The 23,991-nt window shown below is 44.1% G+C and overlaps 4 protein-coding genes across 5 annotated transcripts; 3 read left to right on the top strand and 1 right to left on the bottom strand.

Annotated features, from left to right (window-relative positions):
• The first annotated feature begins 1,011 nt into the window (after positions 1-1,011).
• Positions 1,012-3,173, top strand: LOC107384236 (AP-1 complex subunit gamma-like 2). Of its 2 annotated transcripts, XM_070556129.1 has the most exons (4): positions 1,012-1,099; positions 1,457-1,608; positions 2,655-2,753; positions 2,941-3,173. In XM_070556129.1, the coding sequence occupies exons 1-4, from the start codon at positions 1,093-1,095 to the stop codon at positions 3,031-3,033; spliced, it is 351 nt and encodes a 116-aa protein (XP_070412230.1). In that variant the 5' UTR covers positions 1,012-1,092; the 3' UTR covers positions 3,034-3,173. The 2 variants fall into 2 exon arrangements, with proteins under 2 accessions (XP_070412230.1, XP_070412229.1); XM_070556128.1 differs by lacking the exon at positions 1,012-1,099 and having other exon boundaries at positions 1,271-1,608.
• A 1,374-nt stretch (positions 3,174-4,547) lies between these two features.
• On the bottom strand, positions 4,548-14,580 carry prmt5 (protein arginine methyltransferase 5). The gene is made up of 16 exons (XM_015957366.3): positions 14,385-14,580; positions 13,971-14,089; positions 13,021-13,106; positions 12,739-12,873; positions 12,544-12,656; positions 12,422-12,471; positions 12,157-12,320; positions 11,916-12,077; positions 11,766-11,843; positions 8,573-8,631; positions 8,382-8,504; positions 8,118-8,293; positions 5,527-5,730; positions 5,339-5,449; positions 5,179-5,243; positions 4,548-5,095 (listed from the first exon to the last, which is right to left on the bottom strand). The coding sequence occupies exons 1-16, from the start codon at positions 14,543-14,545 to the stop codon at positions 4,943-4,945; spliced, it is 1,959 nt and encodes a 652-aa protein (XP_015812852.3). The 5' UTR covers positions 14,546-14,580; the 3' UTR covers positions 4,548-4,942.
• Positions 14,581-15,069: 489 nt separating this feature from the next.
• psmb11a (proteasome 20S subunit beta 11a) lies at positions 15,070-16,220 on the top strand. The gene has a single exon (XM_015957363.3). It carries the CDS (start codon positions 15,110-15,112, stop codon positions 16,124-16,126), a length of 1,017 nt encoding a protein of 338 aa, XP_015812849.3. The 5' UTR covers positions 15,070-15,109; the 3' UTR covers positions 16,127-16,220.
• A 73-nt stretch (positions 16,221-16,293) lies between these two features.
• psmb5 (proteasome 20S subunit beta 5) lies at positions 16,294-23,256 on the top strand. The gene is made up of 3 exons (XM_054733038.2): positions 16,294-16,590; positions 18,002-18,308; positions 22,705-23,256. The coding sequence occupies exons 1-3, from the start codon at positions 16,300-16,302 to the stop codon at positions 22,986-22,988; spliced, it is 882 nt and encodes a 293-aa protein (XP_054589013.1). The 5' UTR covers positions 16,294-16,299; the 3' UTR covers positions 22,989-23,256.
• The last annotated feature ends 735 nt before the right edge of the window (positions 23,257-23,991 follow it).

Genomic DNA, 23,991 nt, shown 5'->3' with positions numbered 1-23,991 from the left:
TCCTCAGAAATGTAACTAGATTCATCACTAGGCATTAGGAACAGCAACAAAGTGGCACTGCCTCTCTCTCTGCTGCTAAAGCTACGGATAGCAAATGCTACGGGCGATGCCTGAGCGTGAACGCACATGATGCAGCCTGCTCGACCCGAGCATCTCTCTTTTTCTGTGATTTTACAGAAAAACAGGCAATAACAGTAAAAATGCCAGGGCTCATCCTACAGGACCAGGGCATTGCAGGAGAATGTATGAAGAAGACATTTATTATTTCTATACATGTTTTGACTGTCAAACTGCCTTATAGTCCCTTTAAAAGGCAGCATCAGGGTGTGTGAACTGATGATGGTAAATGCAGATAACTGGTGAAGTGAAACTAGTCAGTGCCAAGCTTAGAAAGGGCCACACTACAGGGTCACCCACATCCAGACGTTGAACACATTACTAAACAAAGATGTTTTCATTAGTGACTGAGCAAGGTTTTCTTTATTCATCATAAAGTTAAAGAGCAAGTCACCCCAAATCAACTTTTTTTTTCTGATAAACTATATAAATGTGTGTCTGATCGTGCTGCAGACACGTGTAGTCAGTAGTTTTGCACTTAAGTGCATTTTAGTTAAAAATTTAATTTTCTGCCTAAAACTGTCAGTGTTGCACTGTTGTCAGGTAAAAACTCTGCACAGCATTTGAATTTAAATCTGCCATCGCTATTGGCTAAGAGGTACCCTGGAACATTAGCTGGTACCATATGATGTCACAATGTTGTGAGCCTGTGTGTGTGTATTTGTTAGCGGCTCCGCCCTCTCGGTCTGCTAGGCAACAGCATTTGTTGCATTTTTCAAACAGGAAGTGGGAGTAGAGTAATACTCTGGTAGGGGGGGACTTGCTCTTTAAGGTAAATATGCTATTAAAAAAAACTCCCAGATTCCTCTTTTTGTGCTTGAAACCATCTTTCAAACATCTTTTTGTCCCATCAGGTCACGGAGGACGACGTCCTGGACGCTCTGGAGACTGTTCTACAGTCTCACATGTCGTCACCAGCAACCAGAGGCTTCGCTCTCACCGCCACCATGAAACTGAGCACACGCATCTCTGACAATGTGGAGTAAGAAGAAACATCTATGCCCTTTGTTAAAATATTAGTTACCAAGCAACATCATAAAACACTTAGTCACGTGCCTTTTATTTCTGTACGTGTTAGACTCACAGATTATCTGTAGGATTAGAGAGACAACATTAAGATCACTTCCTGTCTCCTCATCCCTGTTCTAGTCGCATCAGGAGCATCGTTAGGTGCTGTTGGGTGGATTAGAATTTACTCCCCCATCCTCAGATCTGATCTACAGATGCACTAAGCTGATGCTGGACAGATTTTATATCTGGACACAAAAAGGGTTCATTCTTGAACATAATTTAGGCAAAAGCAAGCGCATAATATCTTGTTCCCGTCACCCCTCCACAGCTCCCACTGTGACCATTTATGAGAAACATGGCGTGACTTTGACACTCGGCTGTGAACAAGAGTCAGACTCGGGCCTGTTGGCCACCCTCACAGCCTCCAACTCCTCTGACTCAGACATCAGCAGCTTCACCCTGCAAGCTGCAGTACCCAAGGTTCGTTTGTCTGTTTTTGTTTCAGAGCTAGAGCAGATAATGAGGAATATAAAGGATGGATCAATAGGTGTAGATGGTCTGTCATTAAACCTGTTTTTGATTTTAAAATATGAGATTACTGGGATTAACAGGGAGGGGGCTTCTACACCAAACTCTTTATTCTTGAGTTTCTTTAAATCAGGACATGATGTGTTGCATTTGAGATCTTTTAGCCTATTTCGTTGTCGGGCAGATTTAATTGAAGTGATAATTTAATCCAACAGATCTGGGTGTAGCTGGTAGAACTGAATTATTATCGATATTTTTTTTTACTTCACTGATCTGGAGAACTTTTCCTCCTAAATATACAAAATTGTCTGAAAGCTACGTTTTTATTTGCTCCAATTATTTTCATCCGATGTTAAAATTAGTTTTCTGATTTAAAATATTTAAATATGGCAAAAAATATCAGCTTAGCACAAATATAAATAATAACTCAACAGTTCTGTATTAAAGCTGCAACACTGTAAAAAGAAAAAAGTTGATCTAACTTAAATTGCTTCAATTGGCAACAAGCAATTTAATTAAGTTCATCCAACTTAAATTATTGGTACAATTTTAATAATTATGGTTGGATAAACTTAATTAAATTGCTTGTTACCAATTGAAACTATTAAATTAGGTTGATTAAACTATTCTGTTTTTTCAGTGAATGGCTAATCTCCTAAAGAGCTAGCTTTAAACACAAATACGGTCACACCGTTGGCCGTCATCCCTAGGCCCTGGCCCCCTGATGTGGGTAAACGAGAGAGCGCTAAACACCATTCTCGGTTTTCTAGGACCAAACGTCTTTTGTTGTCTGCGGTATTTAGAAGTGAAGGTTTAAAGGATTTGTAAATGCTTCCCCCAGCTCTATCTTTGGGTAGGCGTCTGAACCCTCGACTACATCCTGGTCAGCCGTCGGTAAAGAATTCAGACTATATCTGCTTTTGTCGGTAGACGGTACGGCAAACAGAGCTGAACAACATGCGTATCTGATAATTCCTAGTTTTGTTTGATCCTTCCAGAGCGTGCAGCTACACATGAAGGCCCCCAGCAGAGACTCTCTTCCTGCTCGAGGTGCAGCTGAGCTGACCCAGACGGTGGTTCTCAGCAACCCAAACAAGGTGGGTCTGCGAGGAAACTCGATGGTGGTTGGCGTTTCTGCTCTGGGTGCCATCCATCATATCACATCCCAGAAGAAGACCTTCACCTACAAACACTGTGATAAAATGTCACAAAGTCCAGAAGGTTTCACTGACATATTTCAAGGATCGGGGTTTAATAAAACGTCATTTTTCCTGTAACTTTCAGGTTAATCTGAAAATGAGGATTCGTATCTCGTACACCAGCCAGGGATCAGCTGTTCAGGACACAGTCCAGGTTGACTCCTTGCCTGGACTCTGATCGTGTGAATCTGGAGTCCTCGGAGCACCGGTTTTGTTGTTTTTCTCTGAAGAATGTCCTTGTGACGGTTTTTCTACTCATCAGGAACATGGTGTCAAACTTCCATAATGCCCCTTTAAACAAACAAAAACAAACTCATTTAGAGATCATCAAACCTCTAAGGGAATCTCTCCGTGCAGAACTCAGCCGGGAGAAAAAATCTTTTACAAAAATGGAGATGAGCTTTCAGAAGACCGTAGAAGAAAAGGCCGCTTCACAATAAGAGCTCTGCATAAAGTATGAACTTGATGGTACATCCTCTAAAATTCAGATTGGAAATTTGGAACAGGAGCTTAATAAATAGCTGACAAAGAAACTGGAGAACAGACAATTAATGATGCCTTGATGGCTGAATAAACATCTCTGCAAGAACACACGATCTTAGAAATGTCTATTAGGATGTATCTAGGCCGTTTCATGGCTAGACATGTAGAAGCCTTGGACGGGGACTTCAAGGACCTCAGGTATAAAACTGAGTTTTTCACCACAACAAATGGCAGAAAGTTTTGAAATGAAACTCAAAAAAAAAAAAAAAAAAAAAAAAAAATCAGGCTCACGTGGAAACCAAAACAGGCCACTAAAAACATGGAGGCTTTCTGTATCTGGATGGCCAGACTTCCACAACCTGCAGGAAGGCACCTTTGCTAAAGACTGAAGAACAGCTACAGAAAGATCAGAACAGGTCTTCATACAACAAGCTCAGCATGGAGGAACAGGATTCAGGTGAAAAACCCTCGGACTTTCCCACCACTGACCCAGAACCTGTCCGTGACACTAAAGCCCAGGACACTTCTGTTCTCCCAACAACAAACCCAGATTTAAATGAGAAAGAAGATCTGGATACTGAGCTTGAGAACATTTCATAGCTCCCAGAAACCAGAACCAAGAGGTCCTCCCCCTTGGGGAAAAAATGTAATTTTTTAGGTTTGAGGAAACCCAAATCATGGAAGAACAAGAGCACTTCCGTCAGAGACCCAAAGAATCACTTCCTTTCCCTCACACACTACAGGGCACGCCTATGGGGGTTAATATATTAGCGCAGTCCTCTTCTCATTCATGTAGGTCGACCACCCTCCAGGTTAGGTGTGGAAGGAACCATCTGTTTTAGTGTTTGCAATTCTATCCAGGATGTGGGTGGAGGTGAAGTTCATTGTGCTTCAGGAAGAGAACTAGTAAAAAGTTTTATTCTATAAGTACTTGATGGCTGTGAGAGAAATAGATGTAAAAAACTTCCATTTCTACCTGCCAAGCTTCAGCCTCACTGAAGCCTTCTCCATGGCCTGGACTGGTGACGTGGCTTAAATCCGGTATTCCTGGTGCACATCATGCGGGAGTGACCCGTGGAGCCGTCAGGTCACAGGTGGCACCACCCAATCAGCTCACTCAGAGACAAGCCCGAGCGCCATCTTTCATTTAGCACGTTTGCTTAAAGCATAAATGGATCTGAGGCCCGTGAAACCCAACATGCGTGTCTGTGACCGGACATGACAGTATTTTATTGAAAATGTTCTAAGAAACAGAAGACAAAATACAAACGGTTAAACATGTAACATGAACAGGGTGACCGTGTGTTGAGAGCAGTGCTAACAGGATACAGCTGTGTTATGGCTCATGTGGAATGTGTGTGTGATAAGGCAAAAGACCAGTTGGATGTTTATGTCCACATTTAAACTCAAAACATTACAAAAAAACACAAAACCAGCAGGTGAAACCAGTGGGTTTGGTTTGGACTTGATCAGAGAGCTTCACAATGACCACACAGAGACAGAATGCGTGCACAGGTGAAAGTTCACATCTGCTCTAACAGAATTTATCCAGTCGCCACCGAGTCTAACTAAACAACACGAGTCGAGAGCACGGACGCTGCGTTTCAAAGGCCGATGGTGTAGGAGCGACCTGCCGGGTTGTGGATGGCAGAGCAGCACGGCTCGGTCACGGCCCACTCGTACCAAACCTTCTTCCCATTGTTGCAGCGCCAGAACCGCACCGTGACATCATCATCTCGCGATATGGAAATGGGCTGCTGTTAGGGAGACACGGAATACCCAGAACATGGAGTCTCTGAACAGGATTTGGATTTTTCCACTTTTCTAGTGATTGATTTACCTTGAGGGGGAAGAGGATGGGAAACCAGGAGAACATCCCAGGCGAATGAGTGTCTGGTTTTATACCTGCAATAAAAACACACACACACATGGAATTAAAGCAACATTTCTATCTAAACACACACACACACGATCATTTCCCCTCCCCTCACACGACTTACTGAGTGTGACATCTTTGTACAGAGTCGTTTCAAAATAACCAGCAAAGCCATGGAGCACAGAGTTACAGTCCACAGAGAACTTGAGGCACTGGTAGCGGTTATTGTTCATGTCTGAAAGGACACACACACCTCATAAATACCCCCGAACAAACACACACGTTCCCTCGTGTGAATCTGATGGTTTCTACCTTTAGATGGGTGTGTGAAGGTGAAGCACGCCTTAGGCTCAGCCAGCTGGTGGAAGTTGTGGAGACGCACCACGTAAGGCGTCTCAAAATGGCACTCAGGGTCCTTGTCGCGCTCCCTGCACCCCCGCACTTCATTGTAGAGCTTGGATGAGGATATCGGAGCTAGGAAAGACGTGTAGGAGCAAGGGATACTGACTCCATCATCTGGAACGCAGAAACAGAAAGAAAAAGTGATATTGGATGGGAAAAGGAAGGTAACGAAGCAGTACAAATGCTTGCTCTGCATCAGCAGAAAGAAACACGTCTGCTTGTGGAATCTGTGTTTCTTAAAGCGACGGAACTAGGGATGAGCCGGATACTCGTTTCAGACGAGTATCCGGTACGGAAAAAGCATTTTTGACGAGTACGAGCATGAAACGAGTAAAACTCGTAAATATCTGTAATTGTGCTGAAGGAAAGTCCTCATTGGGTAACTGACCGTCTTCACGCTCTGTGATTGGCCAGTCACATAGTGCGCCCGCCCCTCCCTACACACAAAACTCAGCAGCAGACACACACACACACACACACACACACACACACACACACACACACACACACACACACACACACACACACACACACACACACACACACACACACACACACACACACACACACACACACACACACACACACACACACACACACACACACACACACACACACACACACACACACACACACACACACACACACACAGATCTCCAGTGTTGGGAGTAATGCGGTACAAAAGTAATTAATTACTGTAATGCATTGCTTTTTGCTGTAATGTAGTAATGTAAGGCATTACAGGGAAAGAGAATGGTAATATTTACTCGGTACAATTGTCAGTAACGCGGTAATTACAATGTATTTTTAAACCCAGAATCAAGATGTGTTCCTTAAAAATTCAAATTGCGGGAAACCCGAAGAAAGATCCAGTATCTGCATATGTTACGTCATTTATGGACTCAGCTTTGCGGGCAGAGAGGACGCCGCGGTAACGGCTCAGCTGCGTCCTGCACGCGGCCGCTGTAACATTCACAAAATCTCTCCACTAAAACAAAATAATTCACTTGCGATCGTTCATATCAGCGCATATTCTCTGGTATTTTGTGCTTTTCTGACGTGCTTTGCCTCAGCTGAGTTCATAATCTGTTCCCCGGTGATTTCAACTCATTACTGCTGGAGCACCGCGCATGTGAAGATCCCTCTGGCTGACCGTTACAAAGTAGGAAGTCTAGGAAACTGTTTTTTCTGGAAGACGGAGAAAACATGCAGCATGCAGGAGAGAAAGGGCAGGAAATTATTCAAATAAAATCAAGAAAAAAAGAAAAAAGTAGGTAGATTTATCCCCAATACACATTTTTACCAGTGAAAAGCAATAATATATAAGCATTTAATATTTATACATGTGACAGAATCAGATCACCCCAGAAGTCAGTCCCACATCCAGGGCCGTATCAAGGCATTTGGGGACCAAGGCAAACATAGGCTTGGAGCCCCCACCACCTCACTCCCTGCTCAGTTAATCTAAGATGGCAGCGTGCTGAGAGTACAGATTGTTGTTGCTTTTATTTAATAAACAATCATTTTAAAGCACTGTTATTATATCTGACTGTTTTTAACAGCAATCCTAGCTCAGACACCACATCACCTTCCACATATATGTCATGAGCTCACTGAGTGTCAGGTTACCAGATTCATATTGAAGTTGTTTTGGTGAAAGTAACAAAGTAATGCAAAAGTAGTGTAATGCCTTACATTTTAAAATCAGTAATCTTGTAATGTAATGAATTACTTTAAAATGAGGGTAACAAGTAATAAATAATGCATTACAGTTTTGAAGTAACTTGCCCAACACTGCGGATCTCTCTGTGCTTGCTTCACTGTTCACGTTTCTTCAGTGCTCCCTATGTTTTCTTCGGTTTGCTTCTTTTTAAAGTTAAAGTTATTTAAAGTTACTTTTTTCGTAACGTACGTGGTGCATTTGACAAGACAGAGCTGAAAACGGCTCGTGCTGCGTCAGTCACTGCCTGCGCTCCAGTCGGGTTTTTTTTTCCTCTCTCTCTCCTCTTCCTCAGGATCCACTCCCTCTTTCCTATTCTTTCTCTCTCTCTACATTTTTAAATCACAATTGTCTATTTTTTGCTCATTTTAAATATATTTTAATCATTTTCTAAATTCTTTTTTCTATTTTACATGTTTTGTTTTGTGAAGCGCCCCGTGATTTTTATCTTGAGAGGCGCTTTAGAAAAGATCTTTTCTTCTCTCTCGCTCTTAATTCATGCACTTAAATATTAATGTTCTGATTTTATTGAAAAACTTGTTCTGTAATAGTTCCTTTACTATTGTGATTAAAAACATTTAATCTCAACTCTGAGGCTGCTCTGTAAATAGTTTTCAAATAAACAATACACATAGCAACTTCTGATCAGACGTAAAATAATGTATTGATGTAAACCACACCCACTTCTGGCTTAGGCCACGCCCACCCAGAGTACAGATACAGATCATTTAGATGGTTTAACAGAATGTTAGTGGTGTTCGCGCTCATCCCTAGATGGTACCTTTGAGAAAGTGCTGCGCCCCATTCAAGCACTCAGGGGAGAGCTCATTATCACCAAAGGATCCCAGCAGCTCACTGACAATGATATCAGCCTTCTCTGGTGCAGCCCACTCCCGCATGTCACACGACACCACGGTCACCTGGTCGCCCCACTCCTCAAAGCGCCAGTTCTCCAGTCTAACAGCACATCACAAACACGTTTCAGGCTGCAGTTCTTTCCCCCTCCGCCTCCTTATTCAAGCGGCCTCTCAGATTAAAGACTCACGTGATGACGGCGTTGGGGTTTTTTTCAACGGCGTACACTTTGAGCTTCCTGTCAGCCTGCTGAGCAGCACGTAGAGAGGCGTTGACCAGAGGACCCCGACCTGCTCCCAGCACCATCAGCACCCTACAACACAGAACAGCAGTGTAGATCAAATGTCCCCGTCCCAATCAGACGGCGATGCTCCAACTTACTGAACGTTAGTGTCCTTCTGCTCGTCCGGTACTCGGTCTAGGAGACATTTAAACACGGCCTGTAGAGAAGAAGTCAAACCACACACACACACACACACACACACACACACACACACACGTTACTGACAACAGCATAGAATAACGCTCCACTGCTGGGCTCTAGAACACACGCCAGGCTGGAGTTCAACACGGGCTAATCATAAAAGTTTGTAGGGGAAACTATTAGGGCTGCCACGATTAGTCGACTCGTCACGACGACGTCGACAAATAAAATAGTCGACTATTAATTTTAAAAGTTAATAAAAGTGCTCCTCTTCAATGGACAAGTTTGTTACGTGCACACCTCAGCAAGCCAACGCCCTGACCGAGGCCACTGTGAGCATGCTGGTCATGAGACTCCTGTCCATGGTCGTATCAAGGTTTCAGAGAGATGATCAAGCAGCTCAACCCAGGTTACCACGACTAATACCTACCAGGCTCATCCCATTTCTCCACCATGACGGAAAAGAGAAATGAAACAACCTTTAAGGTGTGTGTGTGTTGATTCTCTCTGGACACAAAAATGTTAGAATACCATAAATCCTCTAATACAGGCCCGGGCCTGTATTTGACTCAAGCTCATCAAGCTCCAGGCCTTTATTGGAAGGAGGACCAGAATTAGAGGCAGGCCTCCATTTCTATTTGAGCAAAATGAACTAATGGTTCGCTGGAGTTTTTGACAATTAAAATTGCGCCCACATTTTCAAAGTTAAACACATTTCTTTTAACAACGGTAGTTTCTGCTTCAGTTACCTTTGAACTGCAGTTCTAAAAGATCTACCGACCGCAAAAACAGTGGAGTGCGTGCTGCTCGCCGGCCGTATCAGTGAGGTGCGTCACCAAGGACAAAACAGGTGATGCACTCCGCTCCACAGCAGCGAAAAGCATCAGGCGCAAATAAAAGAATAAAAGACAGAAAACATAAAAGGAAATGAGCCGACATGAACGATCGAGTGTTAAATTAGTTTTTGAGGTGGCGACACCTGACTTGATAATGTTACTGTGGCCGTGCTCAGGACGCAGATGTCTGGAGCGCGTCAACAATCAGAGCTTTGCATGCGCAAGCTGGTTAAGGTTAGGATGGGGGTGAGGGGAATGTTAAATTGCAAGAGGGTAAACGTCACAATTTGGTTAAATGTCAGTTTTACGGCGGGTGTCAGTACCGACGCTCTGGCACAGCACGTTGCCTCCCGACGCGCAGGAGCTTGTCACCTGCTGACAGCAGGCTGCCGTCTTTTCCGTGGACTGCATCTTGCCGGTCATTATCACGTGACAACGACTAGTCGATGACAGGCATAAAAAGTCACTATAGAGCGGTGAAGTCGACTAGTGACTAGTTCATACAACCCGTGCTACTGCTCCCCAGAGTGTTCTGCAGCATAATCAGCACGTTCTCTTTGAACTTGACATCAAATTTTCGCCTCCTCTTCATCTCCGCACGGTTAAAGTTACCCTGGCAGTCTCTCACTGGCAAATCAAAAGTGAGACGGATGACACAACCGCCCCCCGTACTTGCTTGTTACCACATTCCACCCGGCCACAATAAAAAACCGGCCATTATTCACCTCCGCCGACACCGGCCAAAATATGATACCCGGCAGTTAATTAAATACAGGCCAATATTAGAGGATTTACGGTATAATGCATTTTATGATAAAATAAAAAGGTCGCTGACTGAACAATCAAGTAACTAACATGTTTAAAGCATTAAACATTTTCTTTGTGTTAAATCTTAACCTACATCATTAGATATAACAGAATTATTAATCTGGTAAATAAACTAACTTTAATATCTTTTGTGTTTACGGTAAAGCAGACCCTCAGAGCTGTCGATGGTCCCCAGACCGCTGGCGTGCGGACCAGCCGTGCTACAGAGGCGTACCTTGGTGTGTTGGCTATTTCCTGAGTTAAGATTGGAAGATGAAGCGTTTCAACCTTGCCACCACGCCTCTCGTGAACACGAGTCCTTTTTGTGTACAATATATTTTAGGTTTTAGGTGCCTACCTCCATTTGACTGCAGCATTTGTATTAACAGGTTACAAAGTTAATTAAAGTAGTTTGATAAGCTATCATCTAGTCTTTATTATTAGATGCCACATAGCTGATCACACATAGAACTAGAAGCTAATGATGGGTATATTAAGAGCATCCTGGTGCAATAAGCTAAACTTTTATGAATGACACGATTATTCGTTAATCATCAACAAAACTGGTGATTATTCGACTACTAAAATAGTCGTTTGTGGCAGCCCTAAAAACTTTACACATAAAAAACTTTCCAGATATGTTAATAAACCGTTTTTACTCTAATATAAGAAAAGACAAACACTGAAAAAAGTGGACTGAAGCACAGTTGTGGTACTGGAGGTCAGCCGTGGAGTCACCAGAGAAGCCCAAACAGTTATGGCGGGCCAGCAGTGGAGCTGGGAACATTTGGGAACATTTAATAAAAAAATTAAGAGAAGCATATGCAAAACCTGCAAAGGGGGAACCTGCCCATGGCAAAACGACGATGATTCACAAAAACCTTAAAAAGGAAACACGCTGCGGCCGACGACGAAGAGCCAGAGTCGCCTAAGGCTAATTAGCTAGCTAGGATTAGTAGCTGTAACATCAACAGTAGCGACACGGTGTGATTATCTTTAACACATGTCGTGTGTTTGCAGGAATGTCTCTAAATTTGTTAAAATAAAATTTAGCTCTTCAGTGAAAAACCTTGTTACCATGCCAACAACCTTTTTCTTAAGCTCAGTGCCTTTTCCCCTCATTATTGCAGAGCTTGTTAAAAGGGGTTGAAGGCTTTTATCTTAACTGTGTTTGTTTTTTAGACAACACTTCAAATAAGAAGCCAATGATGGTTATAACAGAGTCGCTGCATGCTGATACTATAGCCACAACGGATGCACGATCCGATGAGTCGACTTTCAAAGTAATGGTCCGCGGCAGCCCTACGAGGATTACACTTTCTGATTAGTTTTGGTTGTTCATGATTCTTCTGATGCTTTAGTCTCTAATCTCGTGCTAGGTGGAAAAAAATTTAAAATATCTTCAGAAATAATAAATAATCCACGTTAACGTTACTTTTTTTAGTTGAATGGTTTAAAACCGAAGGGTTTTGAGGGTGCCACCCGGCCCGAATCCTAACAACCTCACCTGTTGGTACTGAGAATATTTAATAGGATCCTTCTCGAAGACTTCATATGTCTGAGACTCCAAGTTGTCCATGAGGGGCTGGAAAATAAAACAAAAATAACTGAACCGTTCATCAAGAACTAAAGACAAACAACAACAGCATTTATTCACCTGCAGGGGCGACTGTAGGTAGTCCTCATAGCCTTTGGCAAACAGCTCATAGGCGTTGGGCGCAGGCCTGTTCTGATTGAGGTAATCCAGGTATTGCAGGTAGGACCTGAAGTCCTTGTCAGTGTGCCGACTGGTGCCTGTGAAGATAAACTGAGCCTCCAGCTGCCAGGAGAAAAGGGTTTGGTTAAGAAACACACCTGAATCCCGCTGATGACAACCTGAGAATCGGTAACGATCTCACCTTGAAAAGACGGAAAATTATTCTCTGATGAGCTTTAGACAAAACTGGGAAGCCTTTCTTATTAGTTAGAAAGATGCTTGTTGGAATTATTGCTGCTTTGATTGGTTCCCCGAGCCATTTATCAATAACGGCGTCTGAAGGCATGTCTGCTCCAACTTCAATGGCTTTAGGGAAACAGAAGCAGACTCTCAGCACAAAGAAAAACCAGAATCATCTTTTAGGATCATTTTTCCTTCATTGGCTGCTTCACACTGCGCTCCCTCACCGAGACAGACCCTCTTGTTGTAATCACAAAGGGTTCTGAATGAATGCCACCTAAAAAACACAGAAAAAATAAGTAAATAAATCAAACTAATCCTTAAATAGAAGTGTTTGTGGGAAACTAACCAGCTCCAAGTTTTCTCATCTACACTTGTTTCATCCAAACAAGCCGTCGGTTCATTCTCGATCAGATCTTCCCGCATGTCCTCCATCGCCATCAGTGGAACGCGTATCCAGAACTAAAAAAAAAAAAAACCTGTTAGTTTGGACTCTGCTATGTAAAAGCCACTCAACACTGGGTTGGCGTCATCGGTGTCCTACATTTGAGGTGTGGTGACCAGTGTGGATGTGGTTCAGCAACATTCGGGCTAAGTTAGCGTTGTTGGGTCCCCTCAGAGGGATCATGAAGACGGGAAGACCCAGGTAGGCTGAGAAGTTTAGCTCTTGTGAAAGAGCCTGGAAGCAAGAGGAGAGAAACACAGTAAACCATCGTGGATGAAAAGGAGGGAGAAATGGAGATGAGGAGGTAAACAGAAGGCTTGACTAGTTTATTATGTTTACAGGAGCAGAGCATCATAAAGCTGTCCGGATTAGGAAACTCACAGCCTCCGAGTTTCTGCGCTGGGTCTCGATTTCTGAATCTGCATGGATCCACGGAGAGAGTTTCCCAACAATCAGAGTATTCCAGTCTGGATCAGAGAAAATAATTATTAAAAACTGGCTCAACGCGTGAATTTCAAACTCATTTCATTTAGCAGTCCAAGAGAACGTTAACGTCACAGATGTGTTAATGGGGAACGTTTCTTAGTGATGTATTATAAACTTCTCCAAGTCAGGAATGAGGTCTTGACTCAAGTGGAGGTGTTAAAAGTATCTCAGGGTCTTGTTCACGAGTGAGGGGAAAGATGGACAGGTGCTGCGTCTGCAGTGATGCGGGCGTTGTGCCGGTCTGTCGTGCAGAAGAAAGAGCTGAGCTGGAAGGCAAAGCTTTTGATTTACTGGTCCATCTACGTTCCTACACTCACCTAAGGTCACGAGCTTTGGGTAGTGACTAAACAAATGTTTGGAGTCTGGGCTCTCCCTATGAGATGGGGTGAGAAGCTCAGTCATCCAGGAGAGGCCCGCTGCTCCTCCACATCAAGAGGAGCCAGTTGAGGTGCCCGGGGCACCTGATTAGGATGCTTCCTGGTGAGGTTTTCCAGGCCCGGCCAACCAGGAGGAGACCTAAAGGAAGGCGCAGGACATGCTGGAGGGACTATGTCTCTTGGCTGGCCAGGGAACGCCTTTGGATTCCCCTGGAGGAGCTGGCCCAAAAGGCTGGAGAGAAGGAAGTCTGGGCTTTTCTGCTTAGGCTGCTGCAACCCGACCCCGGATAAGCAGATGAAAATGGACGGATGTATTAGAATAGATTTGTATCCAAATCAGCATACCTCTAATTGCCTAATGGGTTAAAAACTCCTCTATAAATCCCTTTAAAACATTTAATGTGAGATACTTTTGTTAATTCTTTAGATTTATCTGAGATGCCTGAAGCACTATTTCTTCTGACAAACCTCTCCCACACAGCAGCAGGTCAGACCGGGTCTGGGCCCCGGGTCGGGATTTTCCGGGCTCCAACTCAAACTCTCTCCTGAGCCTCGGATGGAACAGCGGCATGCACAGGAAGTCAAACCTGCACACAGGACGAGGAAAAGACGAACTCAATTACATTACAGTCCATAGTCAGACATCAAATAACCAAGCAAAACTGTACATTTCCTCAGTTATCCTTCCAATTACTAGTTAATTATTCCATATAATCGATCAAACAACGATTATAAATATTTATAACCAGTTCCAAGCATCGTGATGGGGCACGTGCTCAAGACTCGCCGGCTAACTAGCAAGCGTCACTCAGACATGGCAACAAGCGAAACTCTTCTAATGTCGTTACTCAAACAACAAATCGGACCAAACACGCTCCTCACCCAAGCTTGGCGACCGCAGCCAGTGTGTCAGCTACCTCCGGTACACAGTTCATATCTCTCCCGCAGGAGACCCTGCTCCCCGAACTGGCGGACGCCATGACTTTTACCGACTGAATGGACTCCAGGACCGTCTTGCTGGATCTCGGTGAAACTGACGCCATCTTGGATCCACCAGAACGTGCATGAATGCTGCATTTAAGGCATTTAGAGCTAAGATGGCTGTGGGAGAATGTCAGTTTCATATCTCGTAAAATCCCGCGATAATTATTTGCGCAGAGATTTTACAAAAACACAGAACAGTTTGTTGTTCCAATGTTTCTCCTTACGAATAAACAAACAACATTAGGAAAGTATTAAAAATAAAAGGTTAAAAATGTAATTTACATTTAAATTATATAATAATTATTTCCTCGTTTTATTAAGATCATGTATCAGAAACTCGAAAAGCAAACAAAGTAAAAGCGACTGATGTGAAACGTCTTAGATGACTCTCTGGCACTAAAGAGTCTTAGGTTTGCAGAAAGAGGCTTCAGCATATCCAATTCACAGCATAAAATATAAAACAACCGTAAAGCTTTCGGTCGTGTTGGTGCATGATGGCCTTACTGAAAGCTGTTAGTTTTGCATAGCTATAAAAGGGGAAGAGCACATCAGTATTGTCTGCAGAGTAGGCTTTGGGAGTTGACAGCTTTGTTGGGTGTTTACCGTACATCTTCATCTAACTCATGGCTTTAGAAGATATCTGTGGTTTTGAGGAAAGGCGTGTGCATCAGTTCTCCCCTTTATCATCTCTGGAGGATTCAACCTCATCTACTCAGGTGGCTGACTGCTACAACCTCAAATGGAAAAGATCAAAGACATCTGAGAACACTTTGCCACATGTCTTCATGCCATCTATTCCTTGCACCAGCTCTTTCATCAACAGAACCACGGATGGCCCTTCAGTGCCCACTCGCAGGCCTTTTCCTTTGTGCCATGGAACAACAACTTTGGGTTTCATCTTCCAAGGTGGAGTGATTGCAGCAGCAGACACGCGTGCCAGCGCTGGGGGGCTTGTTGCTTGTCCGGCTGTTCATAAGATTACCCCTATTCACTCTCATTTGGTGGTCACCTCCTCAGGTAGCGGTGCAGACTGCATGCTGTGGGAGCGTATTCTGATTAGAGAAATCAGACTCTACCAACTGCGACACGGCCGCCGCCTCTCAATACGTGGCTCAGCTAAGCTTTTGTCTTTTATGCTCCATCCCTTTAAAGGCACTGATGTGTGTGTGGCTCTCACTCTGTGTGGCTGGGATAAGGAGGAAGTTGGAACCAACTTTGGCAAAAATCTGGAGGACACATCTTTTATGACAGACTCTTCAGGTGCTATTAGTTCAGCGCCAGACTCTCTATCCCCCAACAGGGGTCCAAAGTTAATTTATGTGTGTAGTGATGGAGCCCGACTGCAAGGAGACGTGTTTTCTGTGGGTTCAGGTTCTCCCTACGCTTATGGAGTTCTGGATGGAAACCTGAGCTGGGGTTTGAGTAAAGAAGATGCCATTTCTTTGGCAAGAGAAGCAGTGTTCAGAGCCACCCACAGGGACGCATACTCAGGAAACAATGTAGACCTTTTCCTTGTTACAGATCAAGGGTGGATCCAAAGAAAGAGGGAGGACTTGAAAGAAGAATATTACAGAGACATGGAGAGACGGGTCCAAGATACAAAAGGAAAGGGAGAGGGTGTCAAAATAGAAAGTTACTAAATAAAGCAAAGCATTGTGTGTGTGTGTGTGTGCGTGTGCGTGTGCGCGCGCGCGTGTGTGTGTGTGTGTGAGAGAGAGATCCATGAAAACCTTGAAGTACATAGGACAATTATTTACGTTCTCAATCCCCCACAACCACAGGGGGCGCTGTGACATGTTTCAATTGTAGATGGATGATCAATCCAGGTCGTACTGCGCATGCGCAGCGGAAGTTGCTTGTTCATCACGCTCTTACAAAGATGGCTCTTGCTAGTGTATTGAGCAGCGATTGTGTGGATTTTTCATTTGATTACCGTCAGCCCTTCGCTGTTGGTTGTGGTCCCGGTCAGAGCGGTGTAGATTTGGAAGCTGCCCCGGGGGACAGTTTAAAATTTTCTGTTAAGAACTCGCTACTCACCGGAGACGAGGATGGCGTGGAGAGGAAAATAGAGTTCCTGCACGGGACAACCACCTTAGCCTTCAAAGTAAGTTCGCGTATTGGTTTAAAATAGGTGGTGTCAAATGTATCGGGAAGTGTATGCAATTCAAAAAAAACAACAACTTCCGATTAATTGTTTACGTTTTACGCTGTGAACGAGACTTTATATAACACGATGTGACGAGCGTTAGCTTGCTAGCTTAGCTACAAATTGCTTTCTCATGGCAGCTTGATTTTTCTGAGCATCGGTGTTTGCTAATGTTTGTATTTTCTTTGCGACTTTACTAACAAACATGTATTCTGTATGGTAACTTAAACCCACACTGGCTTGCTGTCTTACTGATAAATGAGATGATTTATGTTTGTGATCATCAGGCTGCAGTAAACATTCAAACAATCTGGTTTCTTACACCCAAAATCTATAGTTTTATGGCTATAAAAGAACATCAAAGTTCAGTTTAATAATCCTTTTAAACTTAACTAGGCATAGGCATTAGTTTTTATCTAGTTGGGGGAAAAACTACAATACATTTGACAAAGGAACCAGTGTAAACCAACAAGCACTTTAAGCTAGTAAGCACGTATTGCCACCTAATATTCAAAAGCTCTTCAACCAGAGCGATGAGGGATATCATTTACGAAGGACTAAAATGTTTAAAATGCCTAGGGTAAGAACCACTAAAAGGAGTTTCTGTGCATCAGTATGTGGTGTGAAACTGTGGAATGGGCTGCAGGAAATACACAAACAGTGTCCAAATATAAACAAAATTAAATCACTGTATAAAAAAATGATAACTAATGGATTTGAAAATGAGCTTCTCTGAAGTTATGGAAACTATGATATTGTCATTATTATTTTGCTGTTTTTTATGCTATTGTTGTCATTGTTATTATTATTACTATCACTAGTACCATAAAATGTTAATGCTCTCATTGGTAGCTGCATATATATATATATATATATATATATATATATATATATATATATATATATATATATATATATATATATATATATATAGATATATATATAGATATATATATATAGATATATTGATATATTGATATATATATAGATAGATATATTGATATATTGATATATATATAGATAGGTATAGATGGTAACTTGTAAAGTAAATTAGTAATGAGAGACAAGGGGGTGCTTGCTTCTTCTTATTCCCTTTGGACAAAGACTTCTTTTTTATTGGTATATCTTTTCTTTTCTACTATGTTTATTGATTTAAAAAAAATATTTTGTCTTATGTTCAAATAAACGTTTCAGTCAATCAATATTAGTTATTTCCGTAATCGTATTTTATTTTCACCACAGTAATTGACTTTGACTGGTGTGATTTTAGAGGAATGTGTTAAAGTTTGAGCTGAGCTTCAAGAGCATCTCTTAGATGGACTGTTCTCTTCTGTAACTGAATTTTCTAATGAACTTCTGCTTCTCTCAGTTCCAGCATGGAGTCATTGTTGCAGTGGACTCTCGGGCCACAGCAGGCTCCTACATCGCCTCACAGACTGTCAAGAAGGTGATTGAGATCAACCCGTACCTGCTGGGTACCATGGCGGGAGGAGCCGCTGACTGTAGCTTCTGGGAGCGCCTGCTGGCCCGCCAGTGCCGTATCTATGAGCTGCGCAACAAGGAGCGCATCTCTGTGGCGGCTGCCTCCAAGCTGCTTGCTAACATGGTGTACCAGTACAAGGGCATGGGACTCAGCATGGGAACCATGGTGTGTGGCTGGGACAAGAGAGGCCCAGGTAAATGCAGCAGATGGAATCCACAAGAACATTTGGTCTATATGGTGATCCAAAATGATCAGACAGATTTCCTTATAGAAAAAAAATTAGTTTTTCATTATAACATTTCCCCTTAAAGGGACTTTATGGTCTTTTGAATTTTTATGCTCACGATTGCCCCCTCAGGCCAAAAGCGTAACAGCAGCTTCAATAGTAGGCTCGTGCACGAGGCGCACATGCTGTACGTGCACACTCCTTAACGAAAATAACAGCTGAGACAGTCCCGTGTGTGTGTGTGTGTGTGGGGTTGACTGGCCCAGAGGACAGGAGAACGTGCAGCTAATTAATTAAATAATTTGGTTCTGTACCTTTCTCTTCAGCACAGCCGACAAAGGTTTATGATGGGTCAGTCCTCCTGCATGCTCAGATCATTCCCTTCCCTTGCTTGAAAAATTGTTCCAAAATGAAAGTTGAACCCACATCTTTTTTATCTGTGAATTCAATGCCGTTCGGCGAGTCTCAAATAAATCTGGGCATCTTACTGTAAAAAAATATACCATTAATGTAAAAAAGAAACTCTAAATAAACTATGTTCACATCCAGAATCAAACCCAGATCTTCTGCATGGGAGTCCGACGTCTTACTAGGTGAGCTAAAGCACTGGTGACGTCCTTTGTATCTGTAACATTTATATCCTTGATGACAGCTGAAACAACGTTCAAAGAACGGTTCAGAGCAAAAATGGCTATTTTGTTGCTAATTTGCAGGAAATATCTAGAAGAAAGTTCTACAGAAAGTAGCTAAGGGTCCTCAGAAATGTAGCTAGGTTCGTCACTAGGCGTTAGGAACAGGGACAAAGTGGCACTGTCTCACTCTCTGCTGCTAAAGCTACTGATAGCAAATGCTACGGGCTATGTCTGAGCGTGCCTGCTCGACCCGAGCATCTCTCTTTTTCTGTGATTTTACGGAAAAACAGGCAACCACAGTAAAAATGCCAGGGCTCATTCTACAGGACCAGGGCATTGCAGGAGAATGTCTGAAGAAGAAATTATTTCTATACATGTTTTGGCTGTCAAACTTCCATAATGCCCCTTAAACATCTTTTGTTGTGATCAAACTTGTGAAAATTAAATGTGCTGTTACTTTATTCAGCTGTGCCCTGAATTTATCGAAATACATTTGAGTTTAAACGGACTCACTCACTCGTTACCTTAGCCGCTTTTTTGTCTCTAGGGTCTTGGGGAGCTGGTGCTTAACTCCAGCAGTCATCGGGTGGCAGGGGACATCCTGGACGGGTCTCAGTCCACCACAGGGACATTAAGGGACAAACACCCAGTCACACTCTTATACCAAGAGATGATGTATCCAGTCAGCCTGACATGCATGGTTTTTGGAATGTGGGAGGAAACCAGAGTACCAGCACACACACCTACACACACACCTACACACACACCTACACACACACCTACACACACACCTACACACACACACACACACACACCTGTGACCTTGCGGCAAGACGCAGCTGCCACCAACTGCATCTCCATGCAGCTTATTAATAAATTCTCCCCAAGTATGCGTGGGTATTCCTCTGGCACTCTGGTGTCCTCCCACAGACCAAAAGCATGCGTGTTAGATTGATTAGAGAGTTTGTCCCCAGATGTGAGTGAGTGTGTGAATGCTTACACGATCTGTGTCTTTCTGTGTCCCTGTGATGGACTGGGGACCTGTCCAGAGTGTCCCTCCCTCTCATTTGTTAACTGTTGCACACCAGCTCCCTGAGACCTTACTGAAGAGAAGGGGGTGTAGAAGGTGAGTGATGTACCGGATTATTATTTAGTTAATCTAATGGTCCTTTGTTGTGATGTGGAGTCACCGATGCTCTTTATTTAAACGTTGTGGATTTTCCTGTTTTCTGTGAAACTGAATGTCTTTTTGTACACTAAGGTTCCTGAAAATGGAAGACAAACATCTGTAGCTTCAGTTTGCCACTAGATGGCACTGCAGGCTGTCTCCTGCTGTCTCCTTGTTTATCCCTAAAGCTGTGGAGTTTGGATGACATGCAGGGAGGCCGTACATCAGCGAAGGTGTGCTTAAAGAGGCAGCCACAGTGACACAGTAATGGGAAATCAATGAGGCTGGGACAGTAGGCCAGTGAAGGAGTAGCTGCGTGCTGGGCGTTGGGTGTGAGCCCCAGACAATCGGGTGGCTTGTATAATGCCCTGATGCTGAGTGGCGATCAATGCCAGCTTTATCTGGACAGCAGAATCGTTGCCGACAGTGACGGCCCGCTGGTGGGCCCACAGATGCCCCCGACGCTAAATCTCAGGCAATCAGTTGGGGAAATAATGATCTCATATGTGCACGATAGGTCATGTGATGTAAATATGTCTGCATCTTACTGTGCATGTGATTGAACGGAGAGGTAAATTAAATCGATCACTTTTAGGCAGGAAGCTCATTAGCCAGCTACAACCACGTCAGGAGTACTTATTCCCCAGATGAAGGGCCTTAAGCCGCACGCAAAATAAACGGAGTAACAGCCATGTTAAGGAGCTTGACAAATGTGCCTCAATGTAATAACATTACGTGTTGTTATGACGCTTGCAATCAGTGCGGTTAATGCTTCATAGCAGCGGAGGGAAGCGTCTGCTTTGTGCTGCTCTCTGCACAAGGACAGGAAGGTTTTGCACATGCGGGTCTTGTGTTTTTACATCGGTTCAGCCTCTCTGTGAAAAGCAGAGTGGTGTACGATGTGAAGCCTTGTCAGAAAGCCCACGTGGCAACGGCCACTCCCGGGGGGGTGATGTAATAGCTTTTCTGCCCCCTTTGTACCCCCGCAGTGCTCTTCTCACTTTTGAGCCAGCTGTGAATTTGAGTGGGGAGGACAGATGACACTCACTGACCCGACTGATGCCAACCACCCATGCATCGCGCCGAGCTCCTCGCCTACGTCTAATTGCGGTTACTCCAGCCAGATGCACAGGCTGCTGCTGCTGTTTAAAAAGACTTTTTAAGCACCTGCCGTTTGATTGATGAAGGAGGAGGTCCTGCTCCACTCTCTGGACAGCACGCTCTTCGTCAGTTCACCTCCACATTTTCTATTTCCCCTGAACTCACTTCTCTGCTGCGGTGGCGTTTGAGGCGCAGAAGCCATTACGCGACATCACACCCGGCTGTACAAAGACCCCAGGTGTGCTTGTGTACTGCTTCTATACTTGGACCTCTTAAAGAGTCCTCAACCACCTCCGACAACTGAGCCACTCGACAAAAGAGGCTGTCTTTATAACTCTCTTCCCTTGCCTATTATGTTTTTAACGAGTCCCTCACAGTTTCAAAGTGGAACAGGCAGGTCTTGGAATGGCAAATTACCCCCGTGCACACGCAGGCACTGGATGATTATCATGGCAATCTAACGACAGGCTTAGGAAGCTGCAATTTGCCCGCTGAAACCGATGGTAAGCTTCTCCTTTTTTCCTCAGATGTAAGTGGCTCTCCAGCCCTAATAGTTAGTTAAACTGAGAATCTGGAAGCGAGGACGTGCGATCCAAAGGCGTTTTTTTTACTGCTGGGTTATGAGCGATTGTGAATATTTAGCGGTTTTCTATTTATGCGTTCCCGCTTTTCTGCGTGCGGCTGACTTTCACAGGTTTTGCTTTGTGAAAGCGTTAGAAAAACATGCCGTTTCACAGGCTGTCCTTTTCACCGTCTGCAGCCTGGCTGTGGGCGAGCTCGCAGGCTGGTGCTAGTCACGCCGCTCTGGAGTCGGGCCGGGCGAATGTGTCATGGCTGCTGAACAAAATGTCGCGCATGTGTCTACGAAGCGTGGTGTAGAGCAAACTGTCCTTCACATCAGGGGTTTGGGGGGGGTTGGCTGCATTGCTCATGGGGTTACGTTGGGTCAGTTTGACACAGTCTGAGCTGATGCCTCCATGCACAGAAGTGAGGGCTTCAAAGGAGTGTGTGGACGTTTCTGAGTCTTAGCTTTGCTGTAATCCACAGGGTGCAATGACGCTCCTGTATTTTTTATTTTTTCCATCCTCTGGCGAGACGCTGCTACCTGGACAGCTCAGGTTGTGGGTCGATAGTTAATTTTTAGCCTGTTTGCGGGGATCAATAGGATTCAGAAAAAGGCCTCCAGGTGGACGGTGTCGTGGGCCGCGTCTCGTCAGCAGGTCCTGCGTCCGGCTTCATTTTTACTTGAAGAGGATGCAGCTGTTCATCTCTGCCAGCCTTACTCGACTTGAAGGAGTTGCAGATGTTCTTCTGTTCTCTCTGGAGAACGTGCCGTGTGTGTTGTAGGGAAAGCGGTGCATCACCTCAGTTCTCGCCTGAATCGGGAGGAAAACGACTCCCTTTACACTCTTTCTATCCGCCTCTCTGCCCTGCTGACCCACCTTTTGTCCCTTCTCTTTAGGGTTGTACTACGTTGACTCGGAGGGTAACCGGGTGTGTGGCGACCTGTTTGCGGTGGGCTCAGGCTCCATGTATGCCTACGGCGTGGTGGACAGCGGCGTGAGGAATGAGCTGACAGTGGAGGAGGCGTGTGAGCTCGGCCGTCGCGCCATCTACCAGGCGACGTACCGTGACGCCTACAGCGGAGGGCAGGTCAACCTGTACCATGTCCACAGCGAGGGCTGGACCAGAGTCTCCCAGGAAGATGTGCTCATGCTGCACCAGCGGTACAAGGAGCAAGCATAGTTAATGAGGGGAAAGGTTTTTCTAACGTTTAGGATGTTCTGAAATGTAATGAATGTTGACCTGTAATAAAAAGGACTCACCTGCCCATCGGCCTCTAGTTTCATTCCCCTCAGGCTGTGTTCTGTTAGTTTTTAACGAAGTCGGAGCAGAGTCTAGCAGAGTCTGATTGGAGAGCCTGCAGAGAGGGCGCTCGCTCTGCATACCACTCTGATCACACACACACACACACACACACCTAAGCTGCACAATAAAACTGGTGTTTTCTTTCTTCAAGAGTGTGTTTATTTCACGCCACCTTTGGGTCACAGGAAACGCGTTAAACTTCAACTGTTTACCTTTTATGTAAATCCGGAGTGACGGTAGCTCATCTCGCTTTTAATGAACTTGTTTTTACCGCTGTTTGTGTTTACGTTTGTCATCTGTTCCCCCAGCTGTTGGGATGTGGAGGTACATCCGCAGCCTGTTCTGTCTCCTATACATGTTCTGCTTGTATTAGCAGAGCAGCTCTGTCTAAATAGCATTATTTAATTGTGCCTCCTGAGTTATAACGGTGTGTTTTCTCCCCTTCGTTGATGATGTTTCCTCCTCCTCACGTTGCACAAATGCATCTTTTAATTGGAAGTGGAAATTTATTCTTTAATTCCCCGACACACTTTTTTTTTTTTTTTTTTACGTTGTGCAACATTGTGTGCCACCCTTGCCAGGGTGTTTTACAATGAAATGATCCACGCTGGCAGTGTGCACCCCTCCAGTGGTTTTTATGCTGTCGAGTAAACACCAATAAAGGGAATTGGGTTGAAGGCTGAAGCGAGTGCACTTTGAAACCGTGGTTAAAAACTAGTTTCACAGGTGACTAGTTGGCAGATGGAATAGAAATAGGATTTCGATAAATGGAAATGAGAGAAACTCGTCTGGGATGCTTCTCGTGGTAAATGAAGTGATGGGGCTGCAGCATCAATAGGAGCAGATACCGATGGAGCCCGTATGGTAAACTGCTGCGATT

Source organism: Nothobranchius furzeri, chromosome 11, assembly GCF_043380555.1.
Source record: "Nothobranchius furzeri strain GRZ-AD chromosome 11, NfurGRZ-RIMD1, whole genome shotgun sequence".
NCBI classification, from domain to species: Eukaryota; Metazoa; Chordata; class Actinopteri; order Cyprinodontiformes; family Nothobranchiidae; genus Nothobranchius; species Nothobranchius furzeri.
The sequence above is the reverse complement of the archived record's forward strand: the minus strand, read 5'-3'. Positions and strand labels throughout refer to the sequence as shown.

What these genes read in the sequence shown, in the direction of transcription:
- LOC107384236 (XM_070556128.1), top strand. Translation starts at nt 1,354, where the DNA reads ATGCTGGACAGATTTTATATCTGGACACAAAAAGGGTTCATTCTTGAA. An exon ending in TGCAAGCTGCAGTACCCAAG is followed by an intron (nt 1,609 to 2,654) that starts GTTCGTTTGTCT and finishes TGATCCTTCCAG; the next exon opens with AGCGTGCAGCTACACATGAA. An exon ending in TTCTCAGCAACCCAAACAAG is followed by an intron (nt 2,754 to 2,940) that starts GTGGGTCTGCGA and finishes TGTAACTTTCAG; the next exon opens with GTTAATCTGAAAATGAGGAT.
- prmt5 (XM_015957366.3), bottom strand. Translation starts at nt 14,545, where the DNA reads ATGGCGTCAGTTTCACCGAGATCCAGCAAGACGGTCCTGGAGTCCATT. An exon ending in CAACAAGAGGGTCTGTCTCG is followed by an intron (nt 12,321 to 12,421) that starts GTGAGGGAGCGC and finishes GTTTCCCTAAAG; the next exon opens with CCATTGAAGTTGGAGCAGAC. An exon ending in AACCCCAACGCCGTCATCAC is followed by an intron (nt 8,294 to 8,381) that starts GTGAGTCTTTAA and finishes ATGTGCTGTTAG; the next exon opens with ACTGGAGAACTGGCGCTTTG.
- psmb11a (XM_015957363.3), top strand. Translation starts at nt 15,110, where the DNA reads ATGGCTTTAGAAGATATCTGTGGTTTTGAGGAAAGGCGTGTGCATCAG.
- psmb5 (XM_054733038.2), top strand. Translation starts at nt 16,300, where the DNA reads ATGATCAATCCAGGTCGTACTGCGCATGCGCAGCGGAAGTTGCTTGTT. An exon ending in CAACCACCTTAGCCTTCAAA is followed by an intron (nt 16,591 to 18,001) that starts GTAAGTTCGCGT and finishes TGCTTCTCTCAG; the next exon opens with TTCCAGCATGGAGTCATTGT. An exon ending in CTGGGACAAGAGAGGCCCAG is followed by an intron (nt 18,309 to 22,704) that starts GTAAATGCAGCA and finishes CCTTCTCTTTAG; the next exon opens with GGTTGTACTACGTTGACTCG.